At 48.7% G+C, this 23,081-nt stretch overlaps 1 protein-coding gene across 1 annotated transcript in view; it reads right to left on the bottom strand.

Moving 5' to 3' along the window:
- Window positions 1-23,081, bottom strand: part of LOC139230264 (guanylyl cyclase C-like) — a gene marked incomplete at its 5' end in the record, with an annotated part of 252,495 nt that overhangs the window by 113,212 nt on the left and 116,202 nt on the right. The window contains one exon of the mRNA XM_070862094.1: window positions 224-320. Within this exon, the coding sequence (XP_070718195.1) occupies window positions 224-320 (97 nt within the window). The remainder of the gene's footprint in view (window positions 1-223; window positions 321-23,081) is intronic.

Genomic DNA, 23,081 nt, shown 5'->3' with positions numbered 1-23,081 from the left:
TGATGGGACAGTGTAGAGGGAGCTTTACTCTGTATCTAACCTGTGCTGTACATGCCCTGGGAGTGTTTGATGGGACAGTGTAGAGGGAGCTTTGCTCTGTATCTAACCCCGTGCTGTACCCAAACTTGGGATTCATGGCAAAAAATGAAAAGATTCTCCAGTACTGACATCTTTTGGTCAGTGAGAATAATTGCCAAATCTAAAGCCAGGACGTGGTACTTACTTGAACAGGTCCAATAGGATGATGACAATATCTTTGTGTGGGTTAATTCCATGTAATAATGTCTCAATGTCGCTGCTTGTCCCACACATGATGATCACTGTGAGTAAGAAACATAGTTATATTAATGTGTATTCATTTGTATCTTTCCTTCCTTTTCCCTCCAATTTTCTCCCCTTCTCTTGGGGTATTGGAGTACCATTCTACAGACTCTGCCATCTCTCCTACACCTCACACCCAAGGGACCTCATTTTGTCTGTGTGAGCCCAGATGGTAAGTGTTGGCCAGATATTTAACTGTGAAGGCTAACCTGTTCCAGCCTCACATCTCAAACAGTGTACACCTAAACTGCCCCAAGCAGCAAGCCAAGTAACAACTCATTGGTGAGGGTCACATTTTACACATTACTCGTAGAATCTTTTAACGGTAACTTTGTGTATTTTATAGTCTCTTGAACAATCTTCATTCAACTTAACTCTATTTATTTGGGAGATCTCAGACAGCCATGTGGAGCTTAAGGTGATGTTCCTTCACAGACCCTCTCTCTCAAGACAGCTCCCTATACCTCCTAGCTAGTGGACTAGACACAGAGTCCTCCTACCTCATGACCTTTCAGACTCCATAGCGACGATATCAATATCATAGAATGTCGTTTGTTATCAGTCCTGCCCTGGAAATCTTCCAGCAGAAGCTAGTCCAGAAGGCCTAGATGGAGTCTACAAGATTGCAGATGATATTGTGATCACTGGACGTGGTGAGACACTTAAAGAGGCCAATCACGATCATGACGCAACTTACGTAAATTCATGCAGAGATGCAGAGACTAAAAACTTCACACCTCAAACTAAACTTCGATAAGTTCGAATACAAGAGCTCCCAAGTGAAATACATGGGACACATATTGTCCAGTGATGGACTCAAAGTCAACCCAAGCAAAGTGGTCGCCATCAACGAAATGCAGAAACCGCAGGATGTCGAGGTGTACAACGATTTGTTGGCATGACAAAGTACCTCCCAAAATTCTTGCCCGATCTTTCAGACTTCAGCGAGCCTCTGTGATAGCTTACTCACAAAGACACGGTCTGGAAATGGACTGAAGAACAAGACAAAGTGTTTGAAGCTATCAAACAACGCATGACAGATTCTCCGGTGCTCAAGTGCTTTGGCCACAAACTTACAACCGAAGGTCAAGCAGATGCTTCGAGCGAGCTTCTCATCTTGGGTTCGTCCTTCTGCAACAGGGACAACCAATTGCATACGTAAGCCGAGCACTCATTCCAGCAGAAACCTGATACTCTCAAATCGAAAAGTAGCTGCTTGCTCAAGTCTCCGGAATGGAACAAAACCATCAATATGTATATGGTTGCAAGATCACGCTATGGACAGACCATAAGCCTTTGGTTGCAATACGATGCAAGCTGTTATCTGCAACACCCAAGCAACTACAACATCTGCTCATTCGGCTCAACCAATATGACGTTGAAATAAAGTATCAATCAGGAAAAAAAAATGTACCTAGCAGACACCCTCTCGCGTGAATACCACAAAAACATGGAGAGATCACCGACAGAAATTGCAGTGGAATGCATCCACATGGTGGACTTTCTCCCACTCTTCAAACAAGGACTGACTACCATACAACGCCCAACTGCAAGCGACTCCACACTACAACTGGTCATACAACAAATCACAACGGGATGGCCAGAAACCACAAATGAATGCCTGCCTGAAACGCATGTATACTTCAAAGTTCATGGCAAACTCACAACGCAGGATGTCATAGTCTTCAAAGGCTATCGCTGTGTCATACCAAAATCTCTGAGATCCGACATTGGTCAGCGACTTCATGCTGCTCACACTGGCATCGAGAGCACTCTTCGACGTGCCAGAGAATCCGTTTACTGGCCAGGACTGAACAGTGACATAAAAGATTATGTTTCAAAGTGTGAAACATGTAACACCTATCAATCGAGCCAACCAAAAGAACCATTGATAAGTCACAACCTCCCTCAGAGACCATGGGAAAAGATTGGTTGTGACATAGTTACACGCCATGGCAAAGATTATTTATGCACAATGGACTACTACTCGGACTATTTCGGGATAGACAATTTGCACCAAACACCTCAAGAAACACTTCTTTAACCATGGTATTCCAGACAAGGTTCAATCCGACAATGGACCGCCCTTCAACTCACAACACTTCACAAACTTTGCCACAGAGTATGGATTCAATCACGTAACAAGCTCACCAGAATATCCACAAAGCAACGGAAAGGTTGAGAATGCAGTTAAACTCGCAAAGTGGTTAATCAAGAAGACAAAGAAAGACTGTGGTGACTTCTACATGAACCTTTTCATCTGGCCAAACACACCAACTGAAGGCTTTGATAGTTCGCCAGCACAATGCTTACTCCGTCGCCGCACAAAGACAAACGAACTACTCAAACGACATTATGACTGCCGTTGATATTCTTGAGAGATTTGTTGAGAGTGATGATTGGGAAGCCTTCATTGAGCATCTTGACCAGTACTTCGTGGCCAACGAGCTGGATACAAACAGTAATGCGGTCAAGCGCAGGGCGATTCTCCTCACCGTTTGTGGGTCCACGATATATGGTCTTATCAAAAATCTGCAAGCACTGATAAAACCAACGAACAAGATATATGCAGAGTTATGCTGGCTGGTTTGGGAACACCTCAAGCCGAAGGAGAGCATCTTAATGGCCAGGTATCGCTTTTATACGCACCATCGCTCCGAGGGCGAGGACGTGGCAAGCTATGTCGCCGACATAAGATGCCTTGCGGGACCATGCGAATTTGCTGGATTTTTGGGGGAAATGTTGAGGGACTTTTTTGTGCTTGGAATCGGCCACAAGGTCATTCTTCGCAAACTGCTGTCTGCCGAATCCCTAGATCTGAGCAAGACCATCACGATAGCCCAGGCTTTCATGTCCACGAACGATAACACTAAGCAGATATCTTCTCAGCATCGAAGCTCACCGGCAAGTACTGTGCATAAAATAACATCTTGAGCAGGCAGGACTGTACATGGCAGAGCAGACACGCCTGCAGAGGCCAGATCTAAGATGACTCAGAGTCTGCCGTGGGGCGTGAATGCGAATCCATTAACACCATGTTGGCGCTGCGGGGTTAATCATAGAGCCCATCAATGTCGATTCAAGCACTACGTGTGCAAAGGCTGCGGAACAATGGGGCACCTCCAGCGAATGTGCAAAAGCATTGTGACTCACCACATGGCAGAGTCGGCAGAAGATGACTGATCCAGCGCGGATCACGCTGAACGAATAAGAGAGGCAATTCAACCCGAGGCTGAAGAGGAAGTGTATGGGCTGCACACCTTCACCACCAAAAGTCCTCCGATAATGTTGAAAGTCAAATTAAACGGCATTCCAGTTTCCATGGACTTGGACACGGGGGCGAGTCAGTCAATATGAGCCAGAAGACCTTTGAGAAACTGTGGGGTAACAAGGCACAAAGGTCAAAACTAAGCCCGATTCACACCAAGCTGCGCACTTACACCAAATAGCTCATACCATTCATTGGCAGTGCAGCAGTGAAGGTATCGTACGATGGAGCTTTGCATGATTTATCACTATGGATTGTACCAGGCGATGGCCCAACGCTGTTCGGCAGAAGCTGGCTAGGAAAGATCCGATGGAACTGGGACAACATCAAAGCACTGTCTTCAGAGGATGATGCCTCGTGCGCCCAAGTGCTAAACAAATTTCCTTCATTATTCGAGCCAGGCATCGTCAACTTCACAGGCGTCAAAGTGCAGATCCATCTAGTCCCTGATTCACGGCACGTTCATCACAAGGCCCGAGCAGTTCCAGTTTTGCGGCCGCAATCGAGACTCCAGGATGGTATGTTGCCTCCCTGGTGTAAGGGTCAAGGATGTCTCGGAGCGACTGCAGGACATTTTGGAGGGGGAGGGTGAACAGTCAGTTGTCGTGGTGCATATAGGTACCAACGATATAGGTAAAAAACAGGATGAGGTCCTACAAGCTGAATTTAGGTAGTTAGGAGTTAAATTAAAAAGTAGGACCTCAAAGATAGTAATCTCGGGATTGCTACCAGTGCCACATGCTAGTCAGAGCAAGAATCGCAGGATAGCTCAGATGAATATATGGCTTGAGGAGTGGTGCAGAAGGGAGGGATTTAAATTCCTGGGACATTGGAACCAGTTCTGGGGGAGGTGGGACCAGTACAAACCAGACGGTCTGCACCTGGGCAGGACCAGAACCAATGTCCTAGGGGGAGTGTTTGCAAGTGCTGGTGGGGAGGGGTTAAACTAATATGGCAGGGGGATGGGAACCTATGCAGGAAGACAGAGGGAAGTAGAATGGGGACAGAAGCAAAAGATAGAAACAAGAAAAGTGAAATTGGAGGGCAGAGAAACCCGAGGCAAAACTAAAAAAGGGCCACAGTACAGCAAAATTCTAAAGTGGCAAAGTGTCTTAAAAAGACAAGCCTGAAGGCTCTGTGCCTCATTGCGAGGAGTATTCATAATAAGGTGGATGAATTAACTGCACAGGCAGCAATTAATGAATACACTATAATTGGCATCACGGAGACATGGCTCCAGGGTGACCAGGGCTATTCAACATTTAGGAAGAATAGACAGAAAGGAAAAGGAGGCGGGGTAGCATTGCTGGTTAAAGAGGAAATTAATGCAATAGTAAGGAAGGACATTAGCCTGGATGATGTGGAATCTGTATGGGTGGAGCTGCGGAATACCAAAGGGCAGAAAACGCTAGTGGGAGTTGTGTACAGACTACCAAACAGTAGCAGTGAGGTTGGGGGCAGCATCAAACAAGAAATTAGGGATGCGTGTAATAAAGGTACAGCAGTTATCATGGGTGACTTTAATCTACACATTGATTGGGCTAACCAAACTGGTAGCAACACAGTGGAGGAGGATTTTAGGGATGGTTTTCTCGACCAATATGTCGAGGAACCAACTAGGGAGCTGGCCATCCTAGATTGGGTGATGTGTAATGAGAAAGGACTAATTAGCAGTCTTGTTGTGCGAGGCCCCTTGGGGAAGAGTGACCATAATATGGTAGAATTCTTTATTAAGATGGAGAGTGACACAGTTAATTCAGAGACTAGGGTCCTGAACTTAAGGAAAGGTAACTTTGATGGTATGTGACGTGAATTGGCTAGAATAGACTGGCGAATGATACTTAAAGGGTTGACAGTGGATAGGGAATGGCAAACATTTAAAGATCACATTGATGAACTTCAACAATTGTACATCCCTGGCTGGAGTAAAAATAAAACAGGGAATGTGGCTCAACCATGGCTAACAAGGGAAATTAAGGACAGTGCTAAATCCAAGGAAGAGGCATATAAATTGGCCAGAAAAAGCAGCAAACCTGAGGACTGGGAGAAATTTAGAATCAGCAGAGGAGGACAAAGGGTTTAATTAGGAGGGGGAAAATAAAGTATGAAAGGAAGCTTGCTGGAAACATAAAAACTGACTGCATAAACTTCTATAGATATGTGAAGAGAAAAAGATTAGTGAAGACAAATGTAGGTCCCTTGCAGTCAGATTCAGGTGAATTTATAATGGGGAACAAAGAAATGGCAGACCAGTTAAACAAATACTTTGGTTCTATTTTCATGAAGGAAGACACAAATAACCTTCCGGAAATACTAGGGGACCGAGGGTCTAGTGAGAAGGAGGAACTGAAGGAAATCCTTATTAGGCGTGAAACTGTGTTGGGGAAATTGATGGGATTGAAGGCCGATAAATTCCCAGGGCCTGATAGTCTGCATCCCAGGGTACTTAAGGAAGTGGCCCTAGAAATAGTGGATGCACTGGTGATCATTTTCCAACAGTCTAGCGACTCTGGATCAGTTCCTATGGACTGGAGTGTAGCCAATTTATATGCTTCTTTCTTGGATTTAACACTATCCTTAAAAAAGGAGGGAGAGAGAAAATGGGTAATTATAGACCGGTTAGCCTGACATCAGTAGTGGGGAAAATGTTGGAATCAATTATTAAAGATGAAATAGCAGCGCATTTGGAAAGCAGTGACAGGATCGGTCCAAGTCAGCATGGATTTATGAAAGGGAAATCATGCATTGACAAATCTTCTAGAATTTTTTGAGGATGTAACTAGTAGAGTGGACAGGGGAGAACCAGTGGATGTGGTGTATTTGGACTTTCAAAAGGCTTTTGACAAGGTCCCACACAAGAGATTGGTGTGCAAAATTACAGCAGATGGTATTGGGGGTAATGTACTGACGTGGATAGAGAACTGGTTGGCAGACAGGAAGCAAAGAGTCGGGATAAACAGGTTCTTTTCAGAATGGCAGGCAGTGACTAGTGGGGTGCCGCAGGGCTCAGTGCTGGGATCGCAGCTATTTACAATAAACATTAATGATTTAGATGAAGGAATTGAGTGTAATATCTCCAAGTTTGCATATGACACTAAGCTGGGTGGCGGTGTGAGCTGTGATGAGGACGCTAAGAGGCTGCAGGGTGAATTGGACAGGTTAGTTGAGTGGGCAAATGCATGGCAGATGCAGTATAATGTGGTTAAATGTGAGGTTATCCACTTTGGTGGCAAAAACACAAAGGCAGAATATTATCTGAATAGTGGCAGATTAGGAAAATCGAGGTGCATCGAGACCTGGGTGTCATGGTACATCAGTCATTGAAAGTTGGCATGCAGGTACAGCAGGCGATGAAGAAGGCAAATGGTATGTTGGCTTTCATAGCTAGGGGATTTGGGTATAGGAGCAGGGAGGTCTTACTGCAGTTGTACAAGGCCTTGGTGAGGCCTCACCTGGAATATTGTGTTCAGTTTTGGTCTCCTAATCTGAGGAAGGACATTCTTGCTATTGAGGAAATGCAGCGAAGGTTCACCAGACTGATTCCCGGGATGACAGGACTGACATATGAGGAGAGACTGGATTGACTGGGCCTGTATTCACTGGAGTTTAGAAGGATGAGAGGGGATCTCAAAGAAACATATAAAATTCTGACGGGACTGGTCAGGTTAGATGCAGGAAGAATGTTCCCGATGTTGGGGAAATCCAGAACCGGGGACACAGTCTAAGGATAAGGGGTAAGCCATTTAGGACTGAGATGAAGAGAAACTTCTTCACTCAGAGAGTTGTTAACCTGTGGAATTCCCTACCGCAGAGAGTTGTTGATGCCAGTTCATTGGATATATTCAAGAGGGAGTTAGATATGGCCCTTACGGCTAAAGGGATCAAAGGGTATGGAGAGAAAGCAGGAAAGGGGTACTGAGTTGAATGATCAGCCATGATCTTATTGAATGGTGGTGCAGGATTGATGGGCCGAATGGCCTACTTCTGCACCTATTTTCTATGTTTCTATATATGCTGCGGGAGGAAATCGAGATCAAACTGGACAGACTTCAGTCGAGTTCAACGAGTGGGCCAGTCCAATTGTTCTAGTGTTGAAAAGCGATGGCACGGTCAGAATCTGCGGAGGCTACAAAGTAACAATCAACCGAATCTCATTGCAGGACCAGTACCCACTACCCAAAGCGGAGGACCTGTTTGCAACGTTAGCAGGGGGGAAGTCGTTCACCAAGCTGGATCTAATCTCTGCTTACATGACACAGGAGCTGGCTGAACCTTCGAAAAGATTGACGTGCATCAACACGCACAAAGGACTGTTCATATACCACAGATGCCCTTTTGGGATTCTCTCATCTGCTGCCATCTTCCAGAGGAACATGGAGATTCTGCTGAAATCGGTTCCGCGCAGCGTTGTGTTTCAAGACAACATCCTAATCACTGGTCGTGACACCACCGAACACTTGCACAGCCTGGAAGAGGTTCTAAAGTGACTGGACCGAGTGCGACAGGCTGAAACACTCCAAGTATGTTTTCCTGGCGCCAGAGGTCGAATCTTTGGGGAGAAAGATTGTGGCAGACGGCATCAGACCCACGGACTCTAAGATGGAGGCCATCAAGAATACACCCAGACCACAGAATGTGACGGAGCTGCGTTCGTTCCTGGGACTCCTCAACTATCTTGATAACTTTCTACCCGGTTGAGCACTTTGCTGGAAGCTTTGCATTTATTGCTACATAAGGGTTTGGAGTAAATCTCAAGAGACAGCCTTCGATAAGGCCAGAAACCTGCCATGTTCTTACAAGTTACTTGTAATGTATGACCTGCCATGTTCTAACAAGTTAACTTGTATTCTCTGACCCGTGTAAACATTTAGTACTAGCTTGTAATGCATCTTCGTACGGGGTCGGTTGTGTATTACAGAAAGCCAATATGTCAGGCAAACTGCAACCGGTTACATATACATCCAGAAGTTTATCTAAGGCTGAAAGAGCCTACAGTATGGTTGAGAAAGAAGCATTAGCATGCGTATACGGGGTTAAGAAAATGCACCAATATCTATTTGGGCTTCGGTTTGAGCTCGAAACCAACCACAAACTGCTCATTTCGCTGTTTTCAGAAAGGTATTAACACCAATGCTTTGTCCCGCATCCAAAGATGGTCACTAACATTATCTGCATATGACTATGTAATCCACCACAGACCAGGCACTGAAAACTGTGCTGATGCCCTCAGTCGGCCACCTTTTCCCACCACCTGGGTGGAAATGGTGCAACCCCCGCAGACTTGCTTCTTGTAATGGATGTTTTTGAGAGTGAGGGGTCACCCGTCACAGCTCGCCAGATCAGGACCTGGACTAGACAGGACCCTGTACTATCACTAGTAAAAAACTGCGTCCTTAATGGGAGCTGGTCAGCTGGTCCCAGGGAAATGCAAGACGAAATTAAGCCGTTTTACTGACACAAGGATGAAATGTCCATCCAATCGGATTGTCTTCGATGGGGGACTTGCGTGGTTTTGCCAAAAATAGGCAGGGAAACGTTTATATGTGACCTACACAGTACCCACCCAGGCATAGTCATGATGAAGGCTATCGCCAGGTCTCGCGTTTGGTGGTCCGGCATTGACTCGGAATTGGAGTCATGCGTACACCAATGTAACACCAATGTTGAGCAATGCACCAAGGGACGCTGCACTGAGTCTGTGGTCATGGCCCTCCAAACTGTGGTCCAGGGTCCACGTAGATTTTGCTAGTTCCTAGTAGCAGTGGACGCTTACTCTAAATGGATTGAATGTGTAATAATGTCATCATATACATCCACTGCCACCATTGAAAGCCTCTGGGCCGTGTTCGCCACCCATGGTTTGCCCGATGTCCTTGTTAGTAACAATGGACCATGTTTCACCAGCTCAGAATTCAATGAGTTCATGACCCGCAATGGCATCAAACATGTCAGGTCTGTGCCGTTTAAGCCCGCATCCAACAGTCAAGCAGAACGGGCAATCCAAACTATCACCGCGTGACGGACAGTTCCCTCCTGACCCAGTTATCCCGGATTCTGCTCAGCTACCGGACGTGACCACACTCACTTACCAGGGTTCCCCCGGCAGAATTGTTAATGAAGAGAGCACTCAAAACCAGGCTCTCCTTAGACCACCTGGATCTCAATGATCATGTAGAAACCCGGCTTCACCGGCATAACATGTACCACGATCGCGCGGCTGTATAGTGTGACATTGAGGTTAATGACCCTGTATTTGTTCTTAATTACGGTCATGGTCCCAAATGGGTTGCTGGCATTGTTTTAGCCAAGGAGGGGAATTGAGTGTTTGTTGTCAAACTTCTGAATGGACAAACATGCAGAAAGCACTTGGATCAGAACAAACTGCGATTCACTGACAACCAAGATCAGTTTGAAGAGGACATTACCATCATTGATCCACCAACACACACCCAACCAGCAATCGACCTCGCGGTCAATCACGAGGATGAACCCACCATGCCCGACAGTCCGATCAGACCAGCCACATTGCAGTGCAGCAGTGATCCGACCGACTCATCCATACCAGGACTTCAACTCAGGCGATCAACCTGGGAACGCAGAGCCCCGGATCGCCTCAACTTGTAAATAACTTGTATCTAAGACTTTTGGAGGGGGAATGATGTTATGTATGTAAACATTATAATAGCGCAAGACTTGCCAGCAGGAGGCGCACCTGTTGGAGACCCAAGGGTCACCTGCACACCTCATGCAAGCAAGTATAAAAGGTTGTCTGCCGTACTGATTGGTTACTCTGGAGTTTGATTAAAGAGACTAAGATCACACCAGTTTGAGCTTACAGCATACAGTCTTGTGGAGTTATTCTGAACATAACACTAAGAACTCACTTTTAGAGTGGAAGCAAGTCTTCCTCCATTCCGAGGGACTGCCTATGATGATGAACCTACAGGGCTACGGACCTAGAGCTGGAAAGTGGGATTAGGCTGGATAGATCTTTGTTGGCCAGCGCGGACATGATGGGCAGAAATGACCTCCTTCTGTGCTGTAAATGTCTATGATTCTATGGAGGATCAGCAGAAACCCTGGAGAGTGGGGGAGTAGGACTAGTTGGGCTGCTCCCTTGGAGGAGCCAGGTGTAGACGCGATGGGTCGGATGGCCTCCTTCTGTGCTGTACTATTCTATGATTCTGTGATCTACACTCGGCATCTCAGGTGGCCGTCGAATGGATAGCCAAACTAGACATCTATTATAAGCTTTTCCCGTCACACTTAAGAAATAGTAGTATCCTCACACCTTTTCTGTTGTGTTCCTAACACAGATGAGACTGCACACAGGGAGGTTAAAGTAACAATGACCTCAGTTTTTATTAAGACACTCCAGAGTGAGGAACAGGCCTTTGGGGCCGGCTTATATACAGTGCTTCCAAGGGATGCTGGTGGCGGAACATGGGAGTGCATGCTTTACAGATACTCAACATCACTCCCCCTCAAAGTCAAAGTGAAAACTATTTACAAGGTGAGGCGGTCGGGAGCCTTTCTTTCCCTAGTGGACCACCTCGGTACAAATGTCTGTTCTGGTGTGTTGGCTGTGCCCTCGCTGGGTGAGCCTGGCCTTGCTGGTCTGTTGGGCGAGATGGGTTCGATTTCCTGGTCCGGGGTGATGTCGTTGATGCTTTGGGTGTGTGTTGTGGGCTCGAAAAAGGTGGTGTCTGCTGTGGCTTGTTCAGGGCAGTGTGTGAACCGCAACCTCGTTTGGTCCAGGTGCTTTCTGCAAATTTGTCCATTGTCTAGTTTGACTACAAACACCCTACTCCATTCTTTAGCTATCACCGTGCCCGTGATCCACTTGGGACCATGTCCATAGTTTAGCACATACACAGGGTCATTCAGATCAATTTCCCGTGACACAGTGGCGCGACCATCGTTTACATTTTGTTGCTGCCGCCTGCTCTCTACCTGATCATGCAAGTTGGGGTGAACCAGCGAGAGTCTGGTTTTAAGTGTCCCTTTCATAAGTAGCTCAGCCGGGGGCACCCCTGTGAGCAAGTGGAGTCTCGTGCGGTAGCTGAGCAGTACTCAGGACAGGCGGATTTGGAGTGAGCCTTCTGTGACTCGTTTAAGGCTCTGTTTGATTGTTTGTACTGCCCGCTCTGCCTGCCCATTGGAGGCTGGTTTAAACGGGGCCAAGGTGACATGTTTGATCCCATTGCGGGCCATGAATTCTTTAAATTCGGCACTGGTGAAACATGGCCCGTTGTCACTGACCAGTATGTCAGGCAGGCCGTGGGTGGCAAACATAGCCCTCAGGCTTTCAATGGTGGCAGTGGCGATGCTTCCCGACATTATTTCACATTCAATCCATTTTGAAAAAGCATCCACCACCACCAGGAACATTTTACCAAGAAACTGGCCCACATAGTTGACATGGATCCTCGACCTTAGTGGTGCCTCTCTGGGTGCATTGCTCAACTGAGCACATACGCTGCATTGCCGTACACAGGACTATAAGTCAGAGTCGATACTGGGCCACCACACGTGGGATCTGGTGATCGCTTTCATCATTACTATACCCGGGTGTGTGCTGTGGAGATCTGAGATGAACGTCTCCCTGCCTTTTTTGGGTAGCACTACGCGGTTACCGGTTACCCCACAACAGGCAGCCTGCCTGAATGGACAGCTCGTTCTTTCGCCGCTGGAACGGCTTGATTAGCTCTTGCATTTCAACAGGGATGCTGGCCCAGCTCCCATGCAGTACACAGTTTTTTACTAGGGACAGCAGAGGATCTTGGCTGGTCCAAGTCCTAATCTGGTGGGCCGTGACAAGTGATTTATCATTTTCAAACGCTTCCATGACCATCAACAAGTCTGCGGGCTGTGCCATTTCCACCCCGGTGGTGGGCAATGGTAGCCGACTGAGAGCATCCGCACAGTTCTTGGTGCCTGGCCTGTGGTGGATGGTATAGTTATACGCTGGTAGCGTGAGTGCCCACCTTTGTATGCGGGCTGAGGCATTAGTATTTATCCCCTTGTTTTCAGCGAACAGGACTATGAGGGGCTTGTGATCGGTTTCCACCTCAAATTTGAGGCCAAACAGGTACTGATGCATTTTCTTTACCCCGAACACACACGCTAATGCCTCTTTCTCAATCATGCTGTCGGCCCTCTTGGCCTTAGACAAGCTCCTGGAGGCATAGGCGACAGGTTGCAACTTCCCCGCAACGTTAGCTTGTTGTAAAACACATCCGACTCCATACGACGACACGTCACATGCTAGCACAAGTCTTTTATGTGGGTTATACAATACAAGCAGCTTGTTGGAGCATAAAATGTTTCTGGCTTTCTCAAAAGCAATTACTTGTTTTTTTCCCCATACCCAGTTCTCATCTTTACGCAATAACACATGTAGGGGCTCTAAGAGGGTGCTTAACACCGGTAGGAAGTTACCAAAATAGTTGAGGAGTCCCAGGAACGACCGCAGCTCCGTGAAGTTCTGTGGCTTGGGCGCGTTTCTGATAGCCTCCGTCTTGGCGTCTGTGGGCCGAATACCGTCCGCCGTGATCTTTTTCCTCAAAAACTCCACTTCTGTTGCCATGAAGACGCATTTCGACCTCTTCAGCCGCAGCACTACGCGATCCAGTCGCTGGAGGACCTCCTCCAGGTTTTGTAGGTGCTCGACGGTGTCCCGACCCATGACCAGTATGTCGTCCTGAAAAACCACCGTGCGTGGTACCGACTTGAGTAGGCTCTCCATGTTTCTCTGGAAGATCGCTGCAGACAACCGAATTCCAAACGGGCATCTGTTGCAGATGTAGATGCGTGTAACATAGAAACATAGAAAATAGGTGCGGGAGTAGGCCATTCAGCCCTTCTAGCTTGCACCACCATTCAATGAGTTCATGGCTGAACATGCAACTTCAGTACCCCATTCCTGCTTTCTCGCCATACCCCTTGATCCCCCTAGTAATAAGGACTTAATCTAACTCCCTTTTGAATATATTTAGTGAATTGGCCTCAACTACTTTCTGTGGTAGAGAATTCCACAGGTTCACCACTCTCTGGGTGAAGAAGTTTCTCCTCATCTCGGTCCTAAATGGCCTACCCCTTATCCTTAGACTGTGACCCCTGGTTCTGGACTTCCCCAACATTGGGAACATTCTTCCTGCATCTAACCTGTCTAAATCCGTCAGAATTTTAAACGTTTCTATGAGGTCCCCTCTCATTCTTCTGAACTCCAGTGAATACAAGCCCAGTTGATCCAGTCTTTCTTGATAGGTCAGTCCCACCATCCTGGGAATCAGTCTGGTGAATCTTCGCTGCACTCCCTCAATAGCAAGAATGTCCTTCCTCAAGTTAGGAGACCAAAACTGTACACAATACAGTGTTGATGCAGGTGAGGCCCTTCGAAGACTCCTCCAGCTCCTGCGTCATGTAGGCCGATGTCAGGTCGAGCTTGGTGAACGTCTTGCCTCCTGGCAGCGTTGCAAATAGGTCGTCTGCCTTAGGTAGTGGGTATTTGTCCTGTAGCGAGAAACGATTAATAGTTACTTTATAATCGCCGCAAATCCTGACCGTGCCATCACTTTTGAGTACTGGAACAATCAGGTTGGCCCACTCGCTGAATTCCACTGGGGAGATGATGCCCTCGCTTTGCAGCCTGTCCAGCTCGATTTCCACTCTCTCCCTCATCATGTGAGGTACCGCTCGCGCCTTGTGGTGAATGGGTCATGCTTTTGGGACCAAGTGGATCCGCACCTTCGCCCTGGAAAAGTTTCCAATGCCTGGCTCAAAAAGGAAAGGAAATTTTTTTAGAACCTGAGTACATGAGGCCTCATCGACATGTGATAGTGCTCGGATGTCATCCCAGTTCCAGCGGATTTTGCCCAGCCAGCTCCTTCCAAGCAGTGTGGGGCCATCGCCCGGGACAATCCCCACTGGCAGTTCGTGCACTGTGCCCTCGTAGGTGACCTTAACCATGGTGTATGTTCTCAGTTTCATGTGGATGGGGCTCAGGGCTGGTCTGAGTGCCTTGTTGTACCACAGTCTCTCAGATATCTTTTTACTCATGATGGATTGGCTAGCGCCAGTGTCCAGTTCCATTGCTACAGGTAAGCCATTCAATTTTACATTTAACATTATAGGTGGACATTTTGTCGAAAATGTGTGCACCCCGTGTACTTCAGCATCTGCCTCCTCTCTCTGAGGCTCAAAATTGCTTTGATCCACTGTGGACCAATCTTCCTCTGCCACGTGGTGGTTAGCAGGTTTTGCAGAGCTTGCAGCTCGTCTGCAAGCTCGTTGGAGGTGCGCCATTGTTCCACAGCTCTTACAAACATACCCTTTGAAGTGGCATGAATAGGCTGAATGGAAGCCTCCACAACGCCAACAAGGTGTGAATTGCCTTGCATTCATCCTTTGTTGCGGACTCTGAGTCATCTGGGTCACCTGAGGCCTGTTGGCAATTGCAGACTCGTGGTTTCTGCCCTGTACATTTCTGCTTGCAAACACAGTTCCAGTTAATTTATGAACATTGCTAGCACTTGTGTGCTGAGAGATTTATTTGGTGTTATCACCGGTGGACATAAACGCCTGTGCTAGTGCAATGGCCTTACTGAGAGTCGGTGTCTCAACAGTCAAAAGTTTTTGTAGGATGGTCTCATGGCCAATGCCCAGTACAAAAAAGTCTCTGAGCATTTGCTCCAGGTAGCCATCAAACGCACATTGTCTGCAAGTCGCCTTAGCTCGGCGACGTAGCTCGCCACTTCCTGACCTTCAGATCGCTGGCACATGTAGAACCGATATCTCGCCATCAGCACGCTCTCCCTCGGGTTAAGATGCTCCCGAACCAATGTACATAGCTCCTCATACGATTTATCTGTGGAGCCAGAGGATGCTTCATGAGGCTGTAGGTCGGTGCCCCGCAGACCGTGTGGAGGACCACTCTCTTTTTTGCAGCACTTCCTTCTCCGTCCAGCTCGTTGGCTACAAAGTACTGGTCTAGCCATTCGACATAGGCTTCCCAGTCCTCACCTTCCGAGAACTTCTCCAGGATGCCCACAGTTTGCTGCATCTTTGCGTTGGATTCGTATACTCGACGCCAGTTGTTGTGTTCCGAACACAGATGAGACTGCATACAGGGAGGTTAAAGTAACAGTGATCTCAGTCTTTATTAAGACACTCCAGAGTGAGGAACAGGCTTTAGGGGCCGGCTTATATACAGTGCTCCCAAGGGATGCTGGGATCCCTTGGGACTTCAGGGGATGCACTCCCTGGTGGCAGAACATGGGAGTGCATGCTTTACAGATACACAACAATTTCCAGTAGGGGGGTCAATGGGTTGCGATCGTGAGCACCGGCTCATTTTCACTCCATCACCACCTTCTTTAGCCCAGGAAGCCGAGGTTAATTGTAGCGTCCTGGCCAAGGCCAGCCAATTCAGTCCAGATCATGTACCAAAGCCTAGACCACCATGGGTTTCTCTATATTAAACTGAGTGGTGAATGGAGCCCGGTGAGTGTTCCTTCAATACACGGAGTATGCAAATGCCTTGCAGTGAGAGAACACCTTCAGGAAGCATTGCAATGCAGCAGGAAGAAGAAACTTGCATTTATAAAGCGGCTTTAATGCAGTGGAACATCCCAAGGCGCTTCACAGGAGCTAAATCAGACAAAATATTTCCACCAAGGATTCATCTCCTGACTCCCCAAAGCCTTTCCACCATCTACAAGGCACAAGTCAGGAGTGTGATGGAATACTCTCCATTTTGCTCTAACAACACTGAAGAAGCTCGACACAATCCAGGACAAAGCAGCCCGCTTGATTGGCAGCCCATCCACCACCTTCAACGTTCACTCCCTCCACCACCGGCGCACCGTGGCTGCCTGCGCAGGCAGATAACCTCCGACCCGCATTTGATAGAACAAACATCCTGGTTTTTGCACTGGAACGTTCCGTGACTTTAACGACGTACTCAGAAATCCAGACGTTTGTGGGAGCGAAACCCTGAGTCTCTGGAATGTCTCACTTTCAGTGCGGTCTGGAGATGACACACGCTGGGTTAAATGTTGAAGCAGCTGTCTGATGAACATGGAGTGTATTGAAGTTTGGACCAAAGCAGAGGATGTCTCCACAAAAGCAGGATGCCAGATGGTGCAAGAGTCATTCAGCACAACAGCTGCAGGAAAAATGCAGGGAACAGCAGCAGCCCTTATACATGGCCTTCTTCGACCTTACAAAGGCCTTTGATACTGTAAACCGCGAGGGTCTATGGAGCGTCCTCCTCCGCTTCGGATGCCCCCTACAGTTCGTCACCAGACTCCGCCTATTCCAGGTCGATATACAGGCCGTGATCCTTGCTAACGGATCAATTACAGACCCAATCCACGTCCGGACCGGGGTCAAACAGGGCTGCGTCATCGCCCCAACCCTCTTCTCAATCTTCCTCGCTGTTAAGCCCCACCTCACAGTCAACAAGCTCCCCACTGGAATGGAACTAAACTACAGAACCAGTGGGAACCTGTTCAACCTTCGTCGTCTCCAGGCCAAGTCCAAGACCACCCCAACCTCTGTCATCGAGCTACAGAACACGGACGACTTCTGCGTCTGTGCACATACAGAGGCTGAACTGCAAGTCATAGTCGACGTATTTACTGAGGCGTACGAAAGCACAGGCCTTACGCTAAACATCTGTAAGACAAAGGTCCTCCACCAGCCTGTCCCCACCGCACAGCACTGCCCCCCAGTCATCAAGATCCACGGCCCGGCCCTGGACAACGTGGACCATTTCCGATACCTCGGGAGCATCTTATCAACAAGAGCAGACATTGATGACAAGATTCAACAACACCTCCAGTGCGCCAGTGCAGCCTTCAGCCGCCTGAGGAAAAGAGTGTTCAAAGACCAGGATCTCAAATCTGCCACCAAGCTCATGGTGTACAGGGCTGAAGTAATACCCGCCCTCCTGTATGGCTCAGAGACGTGGACAATGTACAGTAGACACCTCAAGTCGCTGGAGAATTACCACCAACGATGTCTCTGCAAAATCCTACAAATCCCCTGGGAGGACAGACGCACCGACGTTAGCATCCTTGAACAGGCCAACATCCCCAGCATTGAAGCACTGACCACACTCGATCAGCTCCCCTGGGCAGGCCACACTGTTCACATGCCAGACACAAGACTCCCAAAGCAAGCTCTCTACTCGGAACTCCTTCATGGCGAACGAGCCAAAGGTGAGCAGAGGAAACGTTACAAGGACACCCTTAAAGCCTCTCTGATAAAGTGCAACATCCCCACTGACACCTGGGAGTCCCTGGCCAAAGACTGCCCTAAGTGGAGGAAATGCATCCGGGAGGGCGCTGGGCACCTCGAGTCTCATCGCCGAGAGCATGCAGAAAACAAACGCAGGCAGTGAAAGGAGCATGCGGCAAACCTGTCCCATCCAACCTTTCCCTCAACGACCATCTGCCCCACCTGTGACAGGGACTGTGGTTCAGGTATTGGACTGTTCAGCCACCTAAGGAAGCAAGTCTTCCTCGATTCCGAGGGACTGCCTATGATGATGATCATCATCATCATTCAGCCATTCAATGTGTCAATCTGGTCACCTGTGTGTTTACGGTAATTCATGGCAGGAGTCGATTGCGGCAATAAGATCTGATCTCAGGGCAATGGATAGCTGGTCGTTTAGTCTACATTGTCTGTTTGTTAATTATTTGTATGTGTGTTGATGTACCGTTGACAGTATGTATGGAATGTTGAGTTCAAAGACCTGATTAAGAGTGGTGAGCAAAGACTCTTTTAACAGAGACACTAGAATTGGAGTGTGTTTTAAGCAGGGAGCACTGGTTATATGACGTGTATGTCTCAGTAACTTTCATTCTGGTTTTTGTGTAGTATGAAGATTTAAATAAAACCCTGATCCTGCCATTACTACAACTGAACATGTGTGTGTAATCTAACGTTTAAAGCAACAAAACAAAAAAGAGTAAGGAAGCAGTTCAACAACCGTCCCATCCAAATTGGACAGGCCTCAAAAAATCATAGGCAGTCTCTCGAAATCGAGGAAGACTTGCTTCCAAATAAAATCCCGCTCACCAGGTACTGGTGCAATGAGCAAACCGACGATGGCATAGCACGGTGGGCCAGAGCACAATAGGATGGAATTAACCTGTGAACCTTGTGCCAGGAACAATGAACCGCTTTGGTTGGTGCAGCTGGGGCCGAGCTCTCGCTGAGCGCCGGGGGAAGGGTGGGTCAGGGGCCGAGCGTTGAACATGTGTGTGTGTGTCGCACGGCCACTCCTTGCCCAGAGAGGATTCGGCAGGAATTGCTTTATTGAGGGCGGAGAGCAGAATTTATAGCCGAGCAGCAAAAAAACTTTGAGCAGTTGAGTATTTGCCGAGCAATGATAAGCAGAGTTACGATTGCAGTTTTTAAAAAAAACAACACTGTTATCGCACAATGGATTCGATGCTGTAAATGGCCCATAAATCTTGGGTCCTGTGGATATTTTCCCACCTGCTGACAGATTAACTCGAACACACAGTTCACCAGGGATCTGCCGGTCTCATACAAATTAAAAAGCTCTGTCATCACCATAGGCGGTCCCTCGAACGAGGATGACTTGCTTCCTCATGAGTTCACAGATGTTTCAATGAAGGACCCAATATTCCAGTCCTGTACTCCAGGGGTGGAAGATACCTGTGTGTGGATTTTTTTAATGTGTGGTGACCGTTGCACATCAGCCACCACACGAGCTCAACAGAGCTGGGCCTTTATCCAGTGGTCAGGGTTATCCAGGACGACTGGAGACCTGCTCTGTTACATGGACCTAGTGCGCACACATACCGCAGTGTGGGCTGGCCCGTGCTGTCCCTGGGCCCTCGGCTCTTCTGGGCCCCGCACCCTCATTTACCGCATCTCCGCCACGATCTTTCGCCGCTCCTCCTCCACAAACGTTCGCCGAACCTCCGTCACAATTTCTCACCGCTCCTCCGCCACAAACATTGGCTGCACCTCCGCCACGATCTATCACCGTACCTCCTCACCAAACATTCACCGAACCTCCGCCACAATCACTCTCCGAATCTCAGCCACGGTCTCTCATCACTCCTCCGCCTCAATCACTCGATAACCTCCACCACAAACTCTCGCTGTTCATCAGCCCCGACCTTCCCACTCTGTAGATTTGAGCCAGCAGCGTTCCCGTGTCCGAACTCGCACAAGTCCCGTTCACCCATCACCCCTATGCTCGCTGGCCTACATTGGCTCCCGGTCCAGCAACGCCTCGATTTAAAAATTCTCATCTTTGTGTTCAAATCCCTCCATGGCCTTGCCCCTCCCTATCTTCATAATCTCCTCCAGCCCCACAACCCTCCGTGATCTCTGCGCTCATCTAATTCTGGCCTCTTGCGCATCCCGATTTTAATCGCTCCACCATTGGTGCCGGTGCCTTCTGTTGCCTGAGCCCCAAGCTCTGGAATTCCCTGGCTAAACCTCTCCGCCTCTCTACCTCTCTCCTCCTTTACGATGCTCCTTAAAACCTACACTGATCACAGCTCCATTGTGATATCAGTGGTGTTCAATGGGTTGTTTCTAAAAAATTCTTCCCTGTCTTCCATTTGTTTTGATTTAACATCTCATCAGAAAGACAGCAGCTCCAACAGTGCAGCGCTCCCTCGGTACAGCCCCTCCGACAGTGCAGTGCTTCCTCAGTACTGCCCCTCCGACAGTGCAGCGCTCCCTCAGTACTGCCCCTCCGACAGTGCAGCGCTCCCTCAGTACTGCCCCTCCGACAGTGTAGCCCTCCCTCAGTATTGGCCCTCCGACACTCCCTTCATACTGCCCCTCCGACAGTGCAACGCTCCCTCAGTACTGCACCTCTGACAGTGCGGCGCTTCCTCAGTATTGCAGCTCCGACAGTATGGTGCTCCCTCAGTACTGCCCCTCCGACAGTGCAGTCCTCCCTCAGTACTGCCCCTCCGACAATGCAGTGCTCCTTTGGTACTGCCCCACCGACAGTGCAGTGCTCCCTCAGTACTGCCCCTCCGATAGTGCAGCCCTTCCTCAGTACTGTCCCTCCGATAGTGCAGCACTCCCTCAGTAGTTCACTGGAGTGTCAGCCAAGATTAAGTGCCCAAGTCTCTGGAGTGGGACTTGAACCCACAACCTAGTGACTCAAAGGCACGGGTGCTACCCACTGAGCCACGGCTGAGACTCCCAAAGTGACAATACTCCAAATGGTACTTCAGTCTCCCGCCGATCAGATCACCTCACACACCAGCTTCAAGATCTAACCATCACAAACAATAAAATTACAGAGGGGCCTCAGACCCGCTGACCCAGTTGGTCACTGAGTGGTACAGCTTCCAAGCTCTGTCTGTGCTGTTGGCTAGGCTCAAGTGGGCTGGCAGTGCAGGTTCTACAACTGCTCCCGAGCAAGTGAAGGGAACAGATTTAACCACGGCCGCTGATCCCCATCCTGTCATGTATGTAACCATCATGCAACAGTAATCTTCATGTAACTGTAACCTTCATGCAACTCCTGTACACTGTACTTATACCATAGACATGCGCACCCTGACCACAGGGGGTGAACTTGTGGGAGACACTCCTCACCTGGGTTACCAGGTATAAAAGGGGAGGTCCCACCCAGGGTCAGCACTCCTTGGTCCTGGGAATAAAGGTTAAGGTCACAGAGTGACTGTGTCTGCAGTACATGCCTCGTGTGAATTTGTAGTAAGGTGCAGGGACACCACATTTGGCGACGAGAAACGGGAATCACCGAACCACGAGGATGGCCACCGGTAGCACAGAGGAACGTTACTGTGTGGGTGAGGACTGGGATGACTTCGTGGAAAGATTCCAGCAGAGCTTTGTCACGAAGGACTGGCTGGGAGCGACAGCAGCTGACAAGCGGAGGGCGCATCTACTGACCAGCTGCGGACCACAGACGTATGCGCTGATGAAAGACCTGCTCGCACCCCAAAAGCCAGCGGACAAGTCCTTTGAAGAGCTCAGCCAGCTGATCAGTGAGCATCTCAAGCCGGCGAGTAGCGTACACATGGCCCGGCACCGGTTCTACACACACCGGCGTCGGGAGGGACAATACATCTCTGACTTCGTTGCAGACCTGTGGCACTTGGCCAGTCTATATAAGTTCACAGACGCCTGCAGGGGGGAGATGTTAAGGGATTTCTTCATTGAGGGCATTAATCATGCCGGGATTTTCAGGAAGCTCATAAAGACCAAAGACTTGACTTTAGAAGGGGCGGCATTGATAGCTCAGACCTTCATGGCAGGGGAAGAGGAGACCAAGCTAATTTACATGCGCAGCCCTGGTCCAAATGTGGCGATGGACCAGGGAGTTAACATGGTGAACGCGGTTCAGGACCCCCCAGGCAGGCAAGAGCATTTCGAAACCACCCAGGCAGCAACAGACTCTAGGGTGGGCCCGCAACAGGGACAATGGAAAGGGGATCGGCAATTTACGCCATCACGAGGAACAATGCGTCCCCCGATGGGCCCATTAACACCCACCATCAGAGTGCTTAGAAACAACCAAATGGGCAATCAGAGAGGAATGCCTGGTAACAGTCCCTTTGTTAACAACAATCTTAGCTCATGCTGGAGGTGCGAGGGCAGACATACTGCGAAAAGCTGCAGATTTCAGCAATATACCTGTAGGATTTGTAGCGTCAGTGGACACTTAGCCAGGATGTGCAAAAAGGCTGTAGCAAGGCTAATCTGCGAGACAGAAGAACCAGACGAGGGGTCTGCAATGCAGGATGATGCCTGGGGAAAAGCCATGGATGCTGAAGTTCAGCGGGTTCATGTGGCTGACGTCCACAGCTCATACACTAAAACGCTACCCATGATGATGAAAGTTTTATTGAATGGCACATGGAGCTGGATACGGGAGCTAGCCAGTCACTTATAGTGCCCAATAATTTGAGAGACTATGGCCACACAGAGTTAGCAGGCCCAAACTGGAACGCATTGAGACGCAGCTACAGACGTACACCAAAGCGATCATCCCAGTGCTGGGCAGTGCAAACTTGGTGGTAACACAAAATGGATCACAGAACCGGCTGCCACTCTGGATCGTCCCGGGAAATGGCCCCGCGCTCTTGGGGAGGGGTTGGCTAGCTGAGATGAATTGGAAATGGGGGGATGTGCACGCCATTTCATCTGTGGAGCGAAGTTCATGCTCACAGGTCCTACAAAAATTCGGGTCACTGTTTCAACCCGGTGTCGGAACATTCAAGGGCACTAAAGTAGTGATACGCATCACTCCGGATGCTAGGCCAGTGCACCACAAAGCCAGAGCGGTGCCGTATGTGATGCGTGAGAAAATTGAAAGTGAATTGGACAGGCTGCTCAGAGAGGGCATAATTTCGGCCGTTGAATTCAGCGACTGGGCAAGTCCCATCATTCCTGTCCTTAAAGCAGATGGCTCGGTCAGGATTTGTGGCGACTACAAAGCCACCATCAACCG

Source organism: Pristiophorus japonicus, chromosome 19, assembly GCF_044704955.1.
Source record: "Pristiophorus japonicus isolate sPriJap1 chromosome 19, sPriJap1.hap1, whole genome shotgun sequence".
Classification (NCBI taxonomy): domain Eukaryota; kingdom Metazoa; phylum Chordata; class Chondrichthyes; family Pristiophoridae; genus Pristiophorus; species Pristiophorus japonicus.
Note: the sequence above shows the minus strand (reverse complement) of the source record. Positions and strands in the feature narration are given on the sequence as shown.